Source organism: Dreissena polymorpha, chromosome 15, assembly GCF_020536995.1.
Source record: "Dreissena polymorpha isolate Duluth1 chromosome 15, UMN_Dpol_1.0, whole genome shotgun sequence".
NCBI classification, from domain to species: Eukaryota; Metazoa; Mollusca; class Bivalvia; order Myida; family Dreissenidae; genus Dreissena; species Dreissena polymorpha.
Window position 1 is genome coordinate 22618540 of NC_068369.1, and position 20840 is coordinate 22639379.

A 20840-nucleotide genomic window follows, 5' to 3' on the forward strand; every position below is an offset into this window, starting at 1 on the left:
ATTATCAAAATAGTCAAAGTGTCTAAGTTAAGGTTCATAATACAAACATATATAACACAAATTTTAAAAAAAGGGTAAAAATAACAACCAAAAAATAATTGTACCACGTGGCTCGGCTATCATCACGTGGTTGGATATATCGGCAGGGATTTGATCCAGCTATGCTGGGGCCAGTCAAAAATCTGAGCGGATGTTGCATTCAGCATAGCAACATAATTACAACTTTCCTAGGCACGTATGACTTCAGGTAAAAACAGGTATCGGCTTATTCTATTCATGGTGGTTATAATTAAGACAGCAACATAAAGTATAAATTCATTATCACGTATATGCATCGCTCTTCGAAAGTCGTTTCCGATGTAGCTCTATTATAAATTGGTAAAAAAACATACTGTACATGAAACATAATATCTTTCAGATTTTTGAGACCATTTATCATGCAGATTATGAGCACGTGTATGTATTATAAATATCTCAGCGGAAGAGATTTTAGTGTGAGCATCGGTACCTTGTGGTTATAGTAATAAAGGGATACATTCCTAAAAAGTTGCTAGGTTTTTAAAGTAAAAACATGTTTGCTGGTTGACTAAACCGAAATTATAATATATCCAGAAATCTATTATTACACGTGTTAGTTAAAATATCTCCAAACTATGATTACATTACTGTAATGTATTGCAAAACCATCGTAAGGCTTCCTTTTAGTGTCTAAAGAACGAAAGCACGCGGTTTTTAATAATATTTGAGTGACCATTGAACCAGTATGATAGGGAGATTCTTATATCATTTCTATTTTTTATATCGTGGTCTAATATCATGACAGTTTAAAGAATGACAGAGATATTAAACTCCTGATTTAGATTTTTCCAGAAATTCGTATACCTACGACTATGTTTATTCGTGTGCTAATAAAATTCGAACACGTTTAAAATTGTTGAATCGTTTGTCTTCGTTTTTATAATAATAACCGTAACCGTAGCGTAGATCCCTACATTTATGAGGATCCCCAACTGCATGATAATGCCACGAAGCAAAGTAAAGAGCCGTTTGTATGATCTTCATGCAACCTGTATTCACTAATCAATAATGATGCATATAATTGCAGAAATTTAAATTAGTTTTTGTTTTATTCCCAGTAACACTTGATAAAAGTGGCATCGTCAATCGTTTTAGATTTTAAAGCCAACAGCAACCTGAACGACCAAAAATATATACACTTCTTTACGGATAAATGAAAATAGGCTTCCGTATTTAATTTTGTTATGAATGCAGACATTAAAGTTTTTTTATTCTACGAAGTATTATTTAGAGGGTTATTCTAGCTTTAGTAGGCCCTGTCATTTGATACCTATGAAAATACATGTGTATTCAAAACGAAGCCAGTTTTATCGTACTTAGGAATGTTGGTCCGACATCGGTAGAATGTCTTGAAAAGCAGATTGTGAGCACAACGGTTTTCAGATCGGCCCCACAAATTGCATGGACACAGAACTCATAAAAATGTGTTATTTATAAATGTTTTTTAAAATACACATGAAGAGGGAAAAGTTTTACGTGGAATCTTGTTACAATAAATCTACAATAAAATATCAAAGAATATTTCATATCGTTATGTTAGCTCATTTTTTTTCCGTCTTGATATAAAAGTAATTAAAATACATGTTATTGTTATACATTGAAGTTTATCCTTTCAAAAAAATACGCACGAAATTAACCTCACATTTTCCTTAGGTGCTATAAATAAATGAGTCTCAGTGGATTTTATCCTAATGGATTTTATCGTTTAAAACTTGCATATCCGGAGGAATGATCATTAATTATAATAGTATTGATACATTATGCACATAACAGGTTTACATAAAATCTAATGTGTAATTGGTATTCGTGCGAGAGAAAGCGACCACAAAGACCGGCCAATAGAAACCTCTAAACTAGCAGAAGGCATCAGGAATCAATAACAACATCGATGTCGGGCGCCATCGCACGGGTCGACATCGTGCCGTTCCGCAATTCCAGTCTCGGTTTGAGGGAAAAACGAAATCGGGACGATCTTTAAATCTATATGGACTTATTTAGGGTCGAGCTTTTGTAGTATCGAGATAATTGCGGTTGGGTGAAGGCAGTATGCCATTATGCCGATGTTAACCCGCCGTGTTGCCGATCCGCTCTCCGGCCGATATTAAATATTTACTTGGTCTATGATCAACATTTTAGTTACCTGTCACCACATAATAATTATGGCGATAGTGTTGTTAAAATGAAAACACAATAAATAGTGTTCAATCGTTATACACCATACACTAAATATTGAAATTCATGTAATGAATACATGTACAACGAAATAACTTAAATAAAAGTTCGCTGAAAGTACCATTACTTTTTTCTAACTATCACTATCAGTTTTTGTTTTCTTGATAACATATAGCAACACATCACTAAGCAAGCAAAACTCATTTTGATATAACTATATCTTATTGTAACTGCATACATTATTTTTATAATATACATGGTTATTTATATTGATAGAAGCAGCCTCCGATCAAAAAATATGACCGGTTCCATGCGTAGCTCGTATTTAACCGAAATTCCTTAAATGTACGTAACCAATGAGAGGAACTTTTGATAGAACGTTTTAAATGTATAGGAATAGTTAAAGGGGCCTTTTTACGTTTTGGTGTTTTGACAAAATTTAAAAAAAAAGTTGTTTCAGATTCGCAAATTTTCGTTTTAGTTATGATATTTGTGAGGAAACAGTAATACTGAAAATTTAACATGATCTAAAATAGCCATTATATGCATCTTTTGACGATTTATAAACATTAAAAATTATAAAGCGTTGCAACGCAAAGCGATTGAAAAATTTGGAGAGTTCTGTTATTGTCATTATATTTTGTGAAACTGTGAGGATTGCTTATATAAAGTAAAAAATACTTCCTTCATTGTATGAGCACGGACGGCCAAGTGGTCTAAGTGGTAGACTTTTATTCCAAGACTCCAGGGGTCAGTGGTTCGAGCCCTGTTGAGGGTTACATTTTTTCCTTTTTTAAATTTTATTCTTCATTTTTACTGATTCTTTTTATATCCAATGTTTACACTTATCAATATAAAGCATTTAATGACAAACTTCAAAACATGCCAAAATCTGTGAAAGGCCCCTTTAAAACTTCAGAAACGTATCAGGATAAAATTTCTTCTTAACATTCGCTTATCTTGTTTTTAAGGCAAGTGAGCACGTGTGTTTTAAATTCAGCACAATGCATACAACATGTCATTAAACATTAAAAAATATTTAAACTAGCACGGCTTATGCCTGGCACTTGAGCAACAGAATATCAACTTTCTGAGGTTCAATTGACCTTTTTGGTTTGGTCCGATTTTTGGTAAACCATCTCGTCTGATCACGCGGATATCTTCACATTTTTTTATTATTTTATAGCGGTACAATCAAAACAAAACTTCTTTTTTTTAACAAACTACACAATTTGCATACGTCAAGCTATGTATGCATTTACTCTAGTTATTGAAGGAAATGGAGACGAAAAAGGCCAAAACGTATAATCGGTATGATAAAGTGTACGGAGTAATAATAGTCAAGTCTCGCTTATCATCTTCATGTTTAAGCATGTTTTCCTCTTCAGGTTCGTTATAGCACTTTCAAAGTCTAATTCCAAAAAGGCTCAAGATGAACTAAATTAAAACTGATTACACAAAATTACATATTTGTGTAATATAAACTTGTCGTGTCACTGGTTTTCACTAGTTACAATAATCCGACTCCTAGCTATTGACCCTCCGGGTAGCTGGGGTTGAAACTGATTATGCTCTGTATGCCTAAGTTCGATCACGTTAAAGTTTGTCACTGCGCATGCTTGACATCAACAACGATTACTGAAAACATGCTATGGTATTTAGACAGAGTATTCGAAACTGTATCCAAATCTGCCAAAAAAAAAATAAATAAAAACAAACAAAACGGTCATAAACGTGTAAAAACTATCTATTACCCCACATTATATACGTCACTGAGAAGCACTCCTAAGTTCGACCAGATGTCTTCATGACGTCACAAATGGGGGCTCTCATGGGGTAGATAAATAGTTATTTGCTCACACAAATACTTAAGCTAGGAGCGAGACATTCTTATGTTGTTTTTTTAGAAAAGAAAGGTTATTCATATATTTTGAAAACTATTGTAATGCGTGTCTTAAATATTTATTAAAATTAACAACAACGAACAATTAAGAAGGTAACAGAAAAGAACATCAAACACTCATAAACATACCTTTGTAAAATTACCAAACATATTTACATTATAAAACGATATTTTACCTAAACACCATGTGGACATAGGAATGTCTCACCCCTTATAAAAGCCAGTTTTTCGTGGCAATTGCGCTGCAGTGAAGAGCTTAAATTAAACAATAAACGTCTTAATTAGACGTCTACAGGTTTTTTTTTCCTTCTTTGTGACCCGCCGAAAATCGGCTCTTTCCCCTCCGATTTTTTGTTCCCCTCAGCTGGTAAATTTTCCTCTAGATTTCATTTTCCCCTCAAAAAAAAAAAAATAAGATTAAAAAAAAAAAATTTAACCTTTAAATATATAAGTTAACCTGATCCAGTGTAGAAAATAGAAGACTATTGCATAATTAAATTTTATGTTTCCTTGAATTTGTTTTAAAAACCGTAAAATATGCTTAATTGATTATTTAAGGCTTTCCTTATTTTCCCCCAAAACCCAGCGTTTCATGTGATTTTTTTCCCCAAAATCCGCCGTTTCGGGCGATTTTTTTCCCCTCAAAAAAGGCCAGGCCCTTTCCCCAAAATCAGATAAAAACCCCTGTAAGCACTGAATGAAAAAAATGGTTAGATCACCACATTGGGAGCATACTGATAACCTCTTCCAAAGACACACAAGTAATGGTTTTATATAGGAAACAGACTGAAAAGCTAAGGTTTGCACATTATTAATTATTTATTAGTGTCAGTTTGTTACACAGAAGATCCTGGGTCAAAACCTGCAAGTCATAGATTTGTTCAAAACAAAACTAACATGTTTAAACAGAATTGATATGTGCTTTGCAAGGAACACTTACTAAATGCTTTCATCCTGCACAAGAACTCCTGGTCTGTTTATGTAAACAAGTTATACATTAATGATGAAGTACTAAGAATTATGCTTAAATAATTCCAGAAAAACATGAAGTGCACTATTAGTGTATTTCTTGTTTCAGTGATCCATTTGCTGTTGACCCATTGCCTAAAGCATATTACCACCCGACCCCTGAAAAATCTCTGAGCAAGAAGCAAAAGTCAGTAAGTGATTATAAAAAGTATGTAATTGCTGATAGAATGAGCATTACTACATCCAGTAAGATAAGTTATGTGTTATTAGATTCATACTTCATAGATTATCAACTTTTAATTCAGTAATAATTTATTAGGACCAGTTTTTGTTTGAAAAAAAAATCATTTGTACAAGTCAAATCTGAAAAAAAAAAAAATTCAACAGTCAAATGGCGGTTTTAGACAGAAAGTACTAAAAAAATTATTAAGCAACACATAGACCTACTGGTAAGTGTTTTTTTTATACAAACCATATAATTATTATGTATAATGTATGTTAATTTCTAGTACAAAAATGTGTCTATTTCAGGTATTATTCAGATACTATTTGAATATAATTCTCAATTTCTACAACAAGGTAACATCAGTAAATGCAACAGTATCATCCGCACTGGAGCACTACCGACTCACAAACATAGAAATTTCTGTAGCACTTGTTCTTTTAATACAGATTACCTTTTATGCCTTGGTAGGGTGGCATATAGCAGTTGAATTGTCCGTCAGTCTGTCTGTCCGTACCAAAACTTTAACATTGCCCATATTTTTTGCAATATTGAAGATAGTAACTTGATATTTGGCATGCATTTGTATCTCATGGAGCTGCACATTTTGAGTGGTGAAAGGTCAAGGTCATCCTTCAAGGTCAAAGGTCAACTATATGGCTTCAAAGCGACGCAGTAGGGGGCATTGTGTTTCTGACAAACACATCTCTTGTTCTTTTCTATTCTGTGTTTCAATATGTTTGTAAAACTGGATCAGGTTAAGTTCAAATAGAATGCTGGCCAGGAAGGTAAGTAAGAAATTCAGGCCAACTACTGCCTGGTGCCATTTTTATGTGGCATGAAGTGTTTTTCTGACTTATTTTGAGACTGATATAATAAATTATGAATTAACCAAATCATCCATTTATCTTACCGGTACATAAATTGTAGACATCACTCTACCTTAAATGTGATCAAGAAGAGGAGTTAAGAATAGATGACGAAGAGGAAGTTGAGCAGCCTATCTCCCCTTCGGATGAAGATTTCCTCAAGGGAGGCAACTCATTCCTCACCCGACCCATAGACTGGCCTATCGCTGCAGGAAATGATGGCCACAGTTTGGATGAATCTTGGCCCGCAAGTGAAAGGCCTTCGTCAATAAGGTAGGGCATATTAGACTTCTTAAAGATTATTTGTTAAAAGCTACAACAATACATGTAAGTCTTTTTAAGTTACGAGTGTGGCTCTTAAATGGTAGATCTTTAAGAGCCATGAGACTTCAAAAAAAGTTGTTTTCATCTATGAACATGTCAATTCATGAATATTGGCAGTAATTTTTTATGCTCCCGCAAAATTTATTTTGGGGGGAGCATATAGTCGCTGCTTCGTCTGTCCCTCCGTGCGAGCGTGTGTCCGTCAGTGCACAATTTTTGTCCGGGCTATTTCTCAGCAACTAATGACTGGAATTCAAAGAATCTTTATGGGAATCTTCACTGCCAAGAGGAGATGTGCATATTATCAGGGGGATCTGGTCGGATGATTTTTCACAGAGTTATGGCCCTTTTGAAATTTTTGAAATTTTCCATTAAATGAACATACAGTGCAATTCTTGTCCGGGCTATTTCTCAGCAACTAATGACCGTAATTCAATGAAACTTTATGGGAAGCTTTACTTCCAAGAAGAGATGTGCATATTATCAGCGGGTTCTGGTCGGATGATTTTTCACAGAGTTATGGCCCTTTGAAATTTTCTATAAAAAAATTATTGTCCCCCCAACTACTGTGCCCTCAAGACGTTTCCTTTTATCTGAATATATAGTGCAATATTGTGACAAAAAAAACTTTGGGGAGCATCACCCATCTCCGACCGTTTCTTGTTTTCACAATTTAGGGAATTGGGCCTGGTCCCTTTTGATTTGGAAAATTTGCGGCGGTTTGACTAAAATTGGGAAATCAGTATTGTTGTTGTTTTGCTAAAAAATGCTTCAAAATTGAGAGTACAAGTATTTTAAGCTCGGCTGTTTTCGGAGAAAACCCGAGGTATTGTCATAGCCAGCTCGTCGTCAGCCGTCCGCTGTATGTGTCATGCTACCTTAACATTGGCTCTAAAATCAAAGTGCTTCCACCTACAACTTTGAAACTTCATATGTAGATGCACCTTAATGAGTTCTACATGCCACACCCATTTTTGGGCCACTAGGTCAAAGGTCAAGGTCACTGTGACCTCTAATATAAAACTTTAACACAGGCTTTAAAATCAAAGTGCTTCCACCTACAACTTTGAAACTTCATATGTAGATGCACCTTGATGAGTTCTACATGCCACACCCATTTTTTGTTCACTAGGTCAAAGTTCACTGTGACCTCTAAAAAAAATAAAAAAATAAAATTTCTGACAAGCATTGGCAGCCGAGCATTGCACCCGTTATGCGGTGCTCTTGTTAGTTTTATATTTACTAAGATTGAACTTATATGAATGGGAGCACAATAATACAAAGTATTGATCTAAAAAAAATTATTATCTTTTGGTTGGAAACCTTCCATTGGGAATTTTTAGCTCCCATTTGGGAAAAAAATGTACTTTTTATGACCCCAGATCGATTTATGGGCAGTATATTGTTTTTGGCCTGTCATTCTGTACCAAAACCTTAACCTTGATTAAAGTTTTGCTGTCCCAAAACTTTAACCTTGGTTAAAGTTTTGCGATAACTTTTGCAATATTGAAGATAGCAAATTGATATTTGGCATGCATCTGTATCTCATGGAGCTGCACATTTTGAGTGGTGAAAGGTCAAGGTCATCCTTCCATGTCAAAAGTCAAATATATGGCTTCAAAGCGGCGCAGTAGGGGGCATTGTGTTTCACAAACACAGCTCTTGTTTCCACTGGGAATAGGGCCGATTACCGGGCCCTATTTTGAATGATAAAAACACTGTTGGCTCAGTAAATTAAATACTGGCTTGTTTGAGATAAGCTTTGATCAATCAGAGGTCCACTTTTATCAACAGTTTTTATGTATAAACTAAGTTTGTATTGTTTTCAGAGCTTTTGCTATGGCGTTTCAAGTGGGACTAGACTTAGATTCTTGTTTTTAGCTCGGCTGTTTTCAGAGAAAACCCGAGGTATTGTCATAGCGAGCTCGTCGTCAGCCGTCCGCTATAGGCGTCGTGCTAAAACCTTAAAATTGGCTCTAAAATCAAAGTGCTTCCACCTACAACTTTGAAACTTCATATGAAGATGCACCTTGATGAGTTCTACATGCCACACCCAATTTTGGGTCACTAGGTCAAAGGTCGCGGTCACTGTGACCTAATAAAAAAATTCTGACAAGCTTTCGCAGCCGAGCGTTGGCACCCGTTATGCGGTGCTCTTGTTAGGATTTGCTATAAAATTGCTAAAGGAAAAATCTTAATTAAAATATTGTTGAATCCGTGTAACATAATGAACACCTAAAATAGTAAACATTGAATGGTTTTTGCTAGTGGTATATAAATATTAGAAAACACATAAGTTGCCAATTTGATTGAACGAAATATGTATGTAAATCAGAATGCCTTACTTTAGGTTTTGATTTTATTAGCTCATCTATTTTTTGAAAAAAAATTATGAGCTATTGTCATCACCTTGGCGTCAGCGTCCAGTTAAGTTTTGTGTTTAGGTCCAATTTTCTCATAAAGTATCAAAGCTATTGCATTCAAACTTGCTACACTTACTAACTTTCATGAGGGGACTGGGCAGGCAAAGTTAGATTACTCTTGCGTGCATTTTGACAGAATTATGTGCCCTTTTTATACTTAGAAAATTGAAAATTTGGTTAAGTTTTGTTTTTAGGTCTACTTTTCTCATAAAGCATCAAAGCTATTGCATTCAAACTTGGTACACTTACTTACTATCATGAGGGGACTGGGCAGGCAAAGTTATGTAACTCTGACTGGCATTTTGACAGAATTATGGCCCTTTATACTTAGAAAATTAAAAATTTCGTTAAGTTTTGTGTTTTGGTCCGCTTTACTCCTAAAGTATCATACATATTGCTTTCAGAGTTGGAACACTCACAATTTATCATAAGGGACTGTAGGAACAAGTTGCATAAATCTGGTTGTCATTTTGACAGAATAATGGCCCTTTTTTGACTTAGTAACTTTTAATATATGGTTAAATTTTGTGTTTACATCCACTTTACTTCTAAAGTATCACGGCTATTGCTTTCAAACTTCAAATACTTTCATGCTATCATGAGGGTACTGTACCTGGCAAGTTGAATTTTACCTTGACCTTTGAATGACCTTGACTTTCAAGGTCAAATAATTAAATTTTGCAAAAATTGCCATGACTTCGTTATTTATGATCAGATTTGATTGATACTTTGACAAAACAACTCTTACATGACATACTACAATAGACTCCACCCAAACCATCCCCCAGGCCCCCCCCCCCCCCCCGAATACCCCCCCCAAAAAAAAACAATTTTTATTTTTCATTTTTTTTTAAAGATCATCTTATAAATGACCACACCCTCACACTATACCCCCCCCCCCCCAAAAAAAAAAAAAAAAATATTTTTGTTTTTGCATTTTTATTTATTTTTGGATGATAATGTAATTATTGACCACACACCCACACTATACACCCCTCTCCACCCCACCCATCCATCTTTTTTGATTGAAGTATTTAGATAGTTCCCTTTATTCATGTTCATGTATATGAATTATTACCGGGGTACAAAGGATTTTTCAATAAGTTCATCAGTGTAACATATTGTGATTTATCTAAACAGCATAACTGGTTTAGAAGACAGTGAGTTGGATTTAGAGAACTACCAGTCTATAGTTAAGAGGTTCACTACAACAACGGGAACAAATCAAGAGAGACTGAGGATGCCGGGTACCAACAAAGGAACAGGAATACCCGATAGTGAGTTGAGATAGAGATTTGTTGTGTCCTGTAAGATGTTGGGTGGTATTTGCATTCAAGTATTGTCTTTGTTGTGACCCCTATTGAAGCTTAATGGGCATATTGGTTTGCCAGCTTTCATTATGGAGTAATTGCTCTTTCATTATGAGAAAAGTGTATTTTGTAAATCTGACCATTTTTCTTTATCGTTGCCATTCTTGCTGAAAACATTTGTGTCTATGTATTGACATTCAATGAGCAATCAAACATCAGGATAAGCATTACAACATTGAAAACATAAACCTGTCATACCGACTTTGAACTCAATTTTAAAAGTAAAATTGTAAAAAGCAATCTTCTAACTGAACTTCAGCATTGTTTTAACGTCATTTGATCTGGACAGCTGCCGTAATTACTCTTCGGACACTCTAAGTTTTCGGGCAACCTTTTTTTGCGAAAATAATTATTTTTTGTCACTCTTTAATTTTCGGACAAACGGGTTTTCGTCCATTATTTATGTCTAATTTTCAGACAGTATATTTTACCGCACTATTCTACAGACTTCGGCCCTGTTTTCGCTTATATTGTGACACTTCGATCATGGATTTTTACAACCGAATTAAGGTCATAAAACCTGACGTATGCATGCCTGAGGGCAATTGACCATTACATTCACGCAATTGGGTAAATAGCCATATAAACAGGTAGAAAGTAATGGATTCACTTAACAGCATTTAAAACAGTTTTGTCCTATTAATGAAGCAGTATGTTTTCTGCTTTTACTTTTTGTAACATATCATTAACGGCAAGAGTTAACAAAGCTTCGAAGTGTTTTGATTTATTTTTCAAGCAGAAAAAGAAGAATTAATCACAAATAAATTATTGTACATTGATTAATTGCATTTATTTCAATATAATAATAATTTTTTTCACACCTTATTTTTTGTTTCTAAATTTTCGGACACCTGCTATTTCTTTTGATATTTTTCGTATCTAAATAATTATTTGTAAGTTTCCGAATACTTAGAGTAATTAAGGTATTACTCCTGGTCAGATACCCATAACTAAATCATTCAGATACATTCCAGCATTGATAAACAGGGAGGAGACGAATGGGTTTTATTATTGGGTTCTACTGTTCTGTAAGATACAGTCATCAATGGTCTTTAAATAATATATAGGTTATATTATACTAAATGATTGAGTCGTGTAGGGCTGTACTCTAAAAAAATATCATAGTTTACTCGAAGGCAAACTTTATACGTTAGACTATTGTTCTGATTTATCTTATGGAGATAGTTATAGGGCATAATAAGGTGTTCAATACTAAACCCCTGAAATATGATAAAAGTTAGAGACTATTGTAACAAATTGCACTGAAAAAGGTTACATTCCACTAGAAAAAGGCTGGAAAAAAGGTGCAGAAACTGTTGATTTTGATTTGTTTTAAGTTCTTTCTTGCTGACATATTATTTGTATTGCTTAAATCAATTCAGTTTAGAGACATATCTCTTTTTATTGCTTATATTAATTAAGCTTAGAATGCCCTTTAAGGAAAGGTATGATTATTAGGGTCTCTTGTGCAAAAAGATGCATTTATTTTCGCTTAAAGTTGTCACTTTTACATTGAATTATATAGGGAAAATATTTAGTATATTGTGACCTATACATGTAACACCAATGAATCTGCATATGAGTCCTGATCAGGGAAAAAATTGGGCTTGATGCACAGGTGTAAAATGTCTCCTCAGATATCAACTTTTATGTAACTTTTCATTTAACCCTTTACCACTTAGATACGTATTTTTACCCATTGGTAGTGCCATAGAAAATTACTTTTAATTAAATACCTTTCTTACTAAATTCAAGTTTTAAGGGCTTCATTTGCAACCCTTTGTTAATGATGAGCAGCAAACAGCATTACACGTGAACAGCCTGCGAGTTACTTGCAGGCTATTCTGGTTTTATGGTGTTTTCACATAGCCGTTACCACTTTGGCTCTGAGTGGGAAAGGGTTAAAACAAGTCCTTTCAAAACCAAAGTCCACTCCAGGCAGAAAGTGTCTCCTCTGATTAGCCTTTGCAGGATGCGTAGGCTTACCTAGGGATGACACTTTACATAGGCCTACCTGGGATGACACTTTACATAGGCTTACCTGGGATGACACTTTACATAGGCTTATCTGGGATGACACTTTACATAGGCTTACCTGGGATAACACTTTACATAGGCTTACCTGGGATGACACTTTACATAGGCTTACCTGGGATGACACTTTACATAGGCTTACCTGGGATAACACTTTACATAGGCCTTGCTTACTGGGATGACACTTTACATAGGCTTACCTGGGATGACACTTTACATAGGCTTACCTGGGATGACACTTTACATAGGCTTACCTGGGATGACACTTTACATAGGCTTACCTGGGATGACACTTTACATAGGCTTACCTGGGATGACACTCTACATAGGCTTACCTGGGATGACACTCTACATAGGCTTACCTAGGGATGACACTTTACATAGGCTTACCTGGGATGACACTTTACATAGGCTTACCTGGGATGACACTTTACATAGGCTTACCTGGGATGACACTTTACATAGGCTTACCTGGGATGACACTTTACATAGGCTTACCTGGGATGACACTTACATAGGCTTACCTGGGATGACACTTTACATAGGCTTACCTGGGATGACATCTTTACATAGGCTTACCTGGGATGACACTTTACATAGGCTTACCTGGGATGACACTTTACATAGGCTTACCTGGGATGACTCTTTACATAGGCTTACCTGGGATGACACTTTACATAGGCTTACCTGGGATGACACTTTACATAGGCTTACCTGGGATGACACTTTACATAGGCTTACCTGGGATGACACTCTACATAGGCTTACCTGGGATGACACTTTACATAGGCTTATCTGGGATGACACTTTACATAGGCTTACCTGGGATAACACTTTACATAGGCTTACCTGGGATGACACTTTACATAGGCTTACCCGGGATGACACTTTACATAGGCTTACCTGGGATGACACTTTACATAGGCTTACCTGGGATGACACTTTACATAGGCTTACCGGGGATGACACTTTACATAGGCTTACCTGGGATGACACTCTACATAGGCTTACCTGGGATGACACTTTACATAGGCTTACCGGGGATGACACTTTACATAGGCTTACCGGGGATGACACTTTACATAGGCTTACCGGGGATGACACTTTAGGGTGAAGCCCAGTTTTTCCAGAGTGCAACCATTGCATTTTTATGTACTGAATTTGCTCATTTAGGTAAGAAAGCTTGCAGCAGCAGTAAGATACCAGTGAAAGGGTCCGTCCAAGATGGGAAGAAATCGCAAAACAGCAAAAGGGTTCCCACAAACCAGGGATCAAATAAAGGGCCAGCAAAAACTGAGGTCAATCAAGATGGATCTGTGTTGAAAAGGTAAGACTAAGCATTGATTTGTCAGTACAAATCAAGTTCAATGGTATTACCACCTTTGAAAAATAAAGAGATTAATTGTTAGTTGTAGTATTCAATTTTCGTCACTGTTAATTGAAGTCAATTATTTGTCACTGTGGGATAGGATGTAAATAGACTGATCCCGGAAAAGCACGAGTATAGAAAAACCCACTAATCACCCCGGTACAAACAACGCTGGTCCATTATATCAACCAATGATAGCTTCCTTTAAATAATAACGGTTGATACGGTGTGTGATTTTGAAAGGATTATAAATGGGTCATGTTTATTTGTACCAGCAGATTAGTGGGTTTTAAGCTCTACTAGCCATAGGCAAGAAGAGCTTATGGGATGGCATGGTGTCTGTCTGTCTGTGTGTGTGTGCGTTAGACTTTCTGTTGTTTATCCGATAAAGTCCACATTTTTCATCCGATTCTTTTCAAACTTGTTCAGTGTGTTGATACTAATGAGGACTCGAACTCTATTGAAAATGGGTTACATCAGAGTAAAAAGTCCAGAATTATCTCCCCTTGAATTTGAGAAAATGTGAAATAAGGCATGTTTACGCAATAAAGTCCACAGTTTTCATCCAATCATTTCCCAACTTGCACAGTGTCTTTATCTGAATGATGAGTCAAACCCTATTGAAAATGAGCAATATCGGAGTTATAAGTCCAGAATTATCTCCCCTTGAATTTGAGAAAAAAAATAAAATCTTACATTTTGCCATAACTTTTGCAATGTTGAAGATAGCAACTTCATATTTGGCATGTATGTGTATTTCATGGAGCTGCACATTTTGAGTGGCGAAAGGTCAAGGTCATCCTTCAATGTCAAAGGTCAAAAACAAAAAAGTCAAAGCGGCGCAGAAGGGGACATTGTGTTTCCGACAAACACATTTCTTGTTTGTTTACATTTAAAGTTCTATCCTTTTGAAACTTCAACGGATGTTTTATATCATCAAGGGCCAGAACCCCATTGAGAGTGAAGAAAATTTGTCCATCTTATTGTTGAAAAGGAGCCATTTGAAGTTTAAATTTTACGTTTCTTGTTTATGCGATGAATTGCCTATTTTGGGTCTGTTTGTTTAAAACCTACTCAGATTGTTCATACTATCAGAGCTCCAGATAAGGATTTGTGAAATTAGTAACGGTACTGCCACTGACAGAAAGAAAAGGAGTAACGCTTAAAATCAATTTGTACCTGTACTACCATATCCAAAAATACAGGTAGTACTGTACTACCCGTGTTCTTGGATGTTGAAGGGTGTAACGCTGACTTTACAGAAACATTTGCAGCAATTATAATAAATATATGTAGCTTCTTAAACAGTTAATGTATTAGGTTTTCCATTCTGAATTATGATGCAAATACAACTACACATTAAAACCCATGACTCATACTATTTCTTCATTTTTCTTGAAAAGAAAACACAAGCCAACTAGTAAGCTAAGTAAATGAACACTTATTTTACTGTCTCATCCGTTTCCCATCGTGTTTTCTAACTTTTAAGCCACCGATGCAATCAAATCGTTTAATATCGGGGCGACAATGTCTTTTTCTGGGTTTACAGATTTAATGTCAGGATGGTTAGTTGACACCGTTTGTAGTCATTATATGACAACAAAGTGTTGTTTTGAACCGCTTTCGGTTAAGCCGGCATTCCATTGCGCGCAGACATATTGTTTTTGACGGATTTACAAGTTACAGGAAATCAGGCGACAGAATAGACATAAATATATGAACCCAGTCTACAACTTTTCGGTAATTAAAATTAACGAAAAGCGCCGTTAGGTTAGAGACCAACAAATCACGCCTCGCTGACACAGACGTATTGGTACGGGCAGATTTTTTTTGTAAATGCGTAAAATGGATATTAATGTCGTAATTGTACGTCCAGTTTATATAAATAAATGCGTAAATCGTCATGAGAAAGGCGTATTTACGGCTGTACGGCCCATATCTGGAGCTCTGTACTATCAAGGGCTTGAGCCCTATTGATTCCAGCCAGTAGAGCAATTCAGGCCCTCATGGGCCTCTTGTTTCCAAAAAGTTGCTTTTTCTGGGATACATATATTTTGACTGAAACTTCTATTAAGTAACCCATTTTACTATCAGTATCTGAGCTTTGTTCATCTAATACATATACAGTGGAACCCCTCTAAACCGGACACTCCCAGGACCGAGTGGAAATTCCGGTTTAGAGAGGATTCCAGTTTAGAGGGGACATTGACGTATTTTACTTTCAGATGGTCAATTACATAGCCTAATGTGGAAAAAAACACTTTCAGCAAATTGTCATAGTTTATTTATATATAGCATTCATTCATATTGCATCACATAAGAAAAACACGTCGCTTAATCTGTTGATTCGAAAGCAATATCAGTCACAACACAGACCAAACAGTGCACCCTAAAAAACAAACAAATTATACATGCTTGCATGTGTTAGGTGAATTTAGTTCCTTTTCATACTGAAAAACATGTACGCCGACTTATTTTCACACGATATCCCCGATCGTCGACTTTCCTACCCGATATTTCTCTGACCGCGTATTGAGTGTTAGTTTTGGCAACATCTCGGACTCTTTTGTCAGTTTGATTTTGTCTTCTAGACACAATTCCACGCGCCATCGCTTAGTAGGAGGTTCGGACATTTTTAGTCTAAGTTATCTTAATTACCAATTTGACAATCTAAGTGAATATCTAAATGCAACTGCTTCAATAACTCTGCAAATAACCATTTTATATGACACTAAATTAGCAATTGTAATAAACAACACAAAATTAAATAGCATTAAGATTATTAAAATTTAGCACGGCTACTATATCAAAAACAAAACACACTAAAGAACTCTTTGTTTGTTATCAGTAATTATCATCAGTATTATCACATCTATTGAGCGATATGTACATCACAGGACAAGTATCTTTAAATTGTTTTGCGATTTTTACAGTCTGCACATTTTTCGACCACCTGTATTAATTTCGTCTTTAATCCACTATTCACAACTTTTTGACACTAGGTCTGAGGTGCAATAAACCGGCCCTGAGCGGTTTAGAGAGGAACAATTACGTATGGAATTACCCAATTTTTATCCAAAGAATGACCGGTATTCGTAATTGAGGGGATTCCGATCTAGAGGAGATATTTTTCGCATGGTTTTATAAGGGAAAAAATGGGACCGGATCATTTGCCCGGTTTAGAGAGGATTCTGGTATAGAGAGGATCCGGTTTAGAGGGTTTCCACTGTATATAATTACTGTCGTATACAAATACACCATACATGTACTACTGTTGACTATTGAAATCTGTCCAAATCCAAAGGATGAAAAATGTTTCGCTTATGTAATTGACTTTTTGACAAAACAGATAACAAGTTTTTCTCAATGTAGAAATCTAGTATTTTAATGTTTGCTTCACTTTGTTTCCTACCACATCAAGTGGACTTGTCCCCATGTAGTTGTGATTGTTAACCATATACAGTACTTAATCATCAATTGTATTTACAGATATATAGAAAGGTTCAGAAACAGCGCCCCCATGAGCAGAGAGGAACGGCAGCAGAAATCAGAGACTGGTTCCAGAGATTTCTGGTGGCTTTCTAATAAAGGGGCCATTCCCGTGGATAGTTTCTTAGAAGAAGAAACAGTGGGAGAGAAATCGTTACCTAGGCAACCAGAGGAAGATCTAAGTGGTCCAGCACCAGCATTGACTCGAGCAAATCTTGATAAATACAAGAATCTTCAGAAGCTGGCTGATAGAATGGTAAATATAGAAAAACAGGTTACCCGTATGAATTATGTCATGCAAAAATGGGTATTATGCAATATGCTGTTAGCAAACCAGCATCTTTGCATGGGCACTGACATCTTGATGGAGGGGCTATAATCCCTTTCCACTTAAGATATGTATTTTGTCGCTTTTGTAGTCCCTCGAAAAGTTACATTTAATTAAAGACCTTTCTTACTAAATTCAAATTTTAAATGCTTCATTTCCAACCCTAAAATGCTAGCAAACAGCATAACACCTGTACAGACTGCGAGTTACTGGTTTTATGCTGCTTGCGCATAGCCATTTTAACTTCGGTTCTGCGAGGTAAAGGGTTAAGTGATTGTAAGTCCTGCCTTAGCTTAAAGATTAAGGTCATATTTACGTTAAGGTCTATGCTCAATACTGACATACTGCTTTGCTGACTGATACTTTATCATTCAAACTGCAATTTTAAAATAACAAGTTTCTCTAATTCCCTCTGAGTTCATTACCTGAAAAGCAGTCTTGCTGTTGTACCTGACCTATTATTAGCTTGGCGTTTTCGGAGAATACCCAAGGTATTTTCATAGCCAGCTCGTCGTCCGACGTCCGCGTCATGCTAAAACCTTAACATTTTGTTAAGGTTTTGAACATTGGCTCTAAAATCAAATTGCTTCTACCTACTTTGAAACTTCAATTTAAGATGCACTCATCATCTTGATGAGTTCTACATGCCACACACATTTTTGGGTCACTAGGTCAAAGGTCAAGGTCACTGTGACCTTTAAAAAAAAAAATCTGACAAGCTTTCATTTATTCAAAACAGCACCTGTAGCCGAGCGTGGCACCCGTTATGCAGTGCTCTTGCTATATTACAATCACTTTTATCCTCAATTTACAGCATTTGTTAGTACAAAATGAACAATGCTATTTCCCAAATTTAGTCAAAATGACGCAAATTTTCACAATGCAAAGGGCCCATGCCCCATTCCAAAAATGGTGGACCAAAAAACTATGGAAAGCTAGTACCTAAATATTGGTCAGGCATATTTTTACTGATACAATCTTTTCCTCACTTTATGCATTTTTCATTTTAGAATAAAATCATGTATTTATATATGAAGCACGTCATCTTGTTAATTTTCAAGAATGTTCCTCGATGTGTACTGGAATTGCCTGGTTTCTGTATTATTTTCAAGCACATAATTTGAGCCTTGTTCTTAGAAAACTGGGCTTAATGCATGTGCGTAAAGTGTCACCCCAGATTAGCATGAGCAGTCTGCACAGCCTAATCAGGGACGACACTTTACGCCTATACTTGATTTTTGGTAAGAAGGGACTTCCTTGAAACTAAAAATACCATAAAAGCGGAAAGTGTCATCCCTGATTGGCCTGTGCGGACACACTTTACGCACACGCATTAAGCCCAGTTTTCTCAGAACAAAGCTCATTTAACTATTCCAGAAGTTTCCACATGGTGTCCTGGAGTCGCCCGGACAGAAGCGGGACCAGGAACTGCAGGACAGGGCAGAGAGGCTCCTGGAAAAGAGGTCTGGGGGATATGTGTGTCCATCTGCTGGTTAAATTAAACATGGTTTAGGCTTAAAACTTAACCACTTAAATACGTATTTTGACACACTTGTATTCCCTTAGAAATTTAAATTTAATTAAAGACTTTTCTTACTAAATTCAAGTTTTACAGATTTAATTTCCAACCTTTAAATACTGATAAGCAGCAAACAGACTGTGCGTTACTTGCAGGCTGTTCTGGTTTTATGCTGTTTGCACATAGCCATTTTCACATTGCTTCTGAGTGGGAAAGGGTTAAATTAAACATGGTTTAGGGTTAAAGACAAGTTTTTCTTTCATTCTTGGCATATCCACATGATTGGTATGAAGGTTTAATCCGTTTGGTAGTTAATACATTGTTGTGATTTTGGACAAGGACAAATGATGATAACAAAAGAATGTAAAATGCATATGCGTTAGAAATAACCTAAAGTGATCATGAAAATCACATTAAAACATGAACTACATACTCTGACATAAATAAAGCTTGAGAAAATGTTGATCCATAGGGTACCGTGGAATATCCAGTATTGCTTCTTTATTTTAATACAAGGAGCAATGAACTATATTGTAATAGGCGACTTTAATATTCATGACCATGGTATCAGGCTTTTAAAAAATTGATGTAGATCATGGCACATGCCAGTATTTTAAGCTAGATTATTCATCAAGGTTTTCAATCAGAACCTTACACATGTGTTTGGGTCTTCTAATGAGATCACGGACCAGGTTTCATAACTCTGACCTGCAATTTAGCAGAGTTATTCCCTTTATTGTACAGAGAAATTCAGGTTTATGTTTGCATGCAAAAAGTCAACGTCTCAATGGTGGTGTCTTCCAATATTGAAAAAACTACCAAAACCTATGTTTGATCTTTTAGCAGAATTATCCCCCCCCCCCCCCCCCCCCCCGTCATAATGTACTAAGCAAAGTACTGAGACAAGATGAAATTAGCGAAAACAGTTGCCTACAACTAGTTTATATCTCTGTAACTGCTAACTGCTACACAAATTCAATTTAAACTTCACGCATGTCTTTGGGATCACCATATCATCATGCAAGTGTTATAACTCTGACCTGCAACTAAGCACAATTATGCCCATTTTAGATCCCCTTTGGAAAAGGCTTTATATAGCACTCGCACTCTAAGTCTGTGCCGAACTCCCTGTCTCATTCATAATTTTGCCATATATTGATGGGTTTTGAAATAAATTGCACAAATGTCCCCAACATAAAATTTAAAACTTGCCTCCCATACTTCAGAGGTTAACCTTAGATGTTAAAGGTCAAATGCAACCATAACACAACTTGAACATTCTTGTCCCAGCTATTACACTTATGATGGATTTTGAAATCACTCTGCACAAATGAAAACCACCACATGAAAATGTGTCGGGTATAACAATCATCATCATCAAGGCCACTCTTTTTAGAGATCAAATGGCAACTTTGCCATAAAGCGTCTTGAAAATTTCTGTAGTCTATTTGATCCTAGTTCTCTCACTACATGTGGTATGTTGTCTACTTGTAGTCTCAGCAGCAAACTGTAGTCTATGTGATCCTAGATCTCTCACTACATGTGGTACGTTGTTTACTTATAGTCTCAGCAGCAAACAGTAGTGTGTGTGATCCTAGATCTCTCACTACATGTTGTACGTTGTCTACTTGTAGTCTCAGCAGCAAGCTGTAGTCTATGTTATCCTAGATCTCTCACTACATGTGGTATGTTGTCTACTTGTAGTCTCAGCAGCAAACTGTAGTCTATGTGATCCTAGATCTCTCACTACATGTGGTATGTTGTCTACTT

The 20840-nt window shown here is 36.1% G+C and overlaps 1 protein-coding gene across 1 annotated transcript in view; it reads left to right on the forward strand.

The window, feature by feature from the left end:
* The first annotated feature begins 3418 nt into the window (after positions 1-3418).
* LOC127860600 (uncharacterized) overlaps positions 3419-20840 on the forward strand; it is a 31791-nt gene continuing 14369 nt past the window's right edge. Inside the window, exons 1-7 of the mRNA XM_052398742.1 lie at positions 3419-3561; positions 5232-5313; positions 6276-6487; positions 10102-10238; positions 13539-13692; positions 17224-17479; positions 18929-19014. Coding sequence (XP_052254702.1) covers positions 3530-3561; positions 5232-5313; positions 6276-6487; positions 10102-10238; positions 13539-13692; positions 17224-17479; positions 18929-19014 — 959 coding nt within the window. The 5' untranslated portion in view covers positions 3419-3529. The remainder of the gene's footprint in view (positions 3562-5231; positions 5314-6275; positions 6488-10101; positions 10239-13538; positions 13693-17223; positions 17480-18928; positions 19015-20840) is intronic.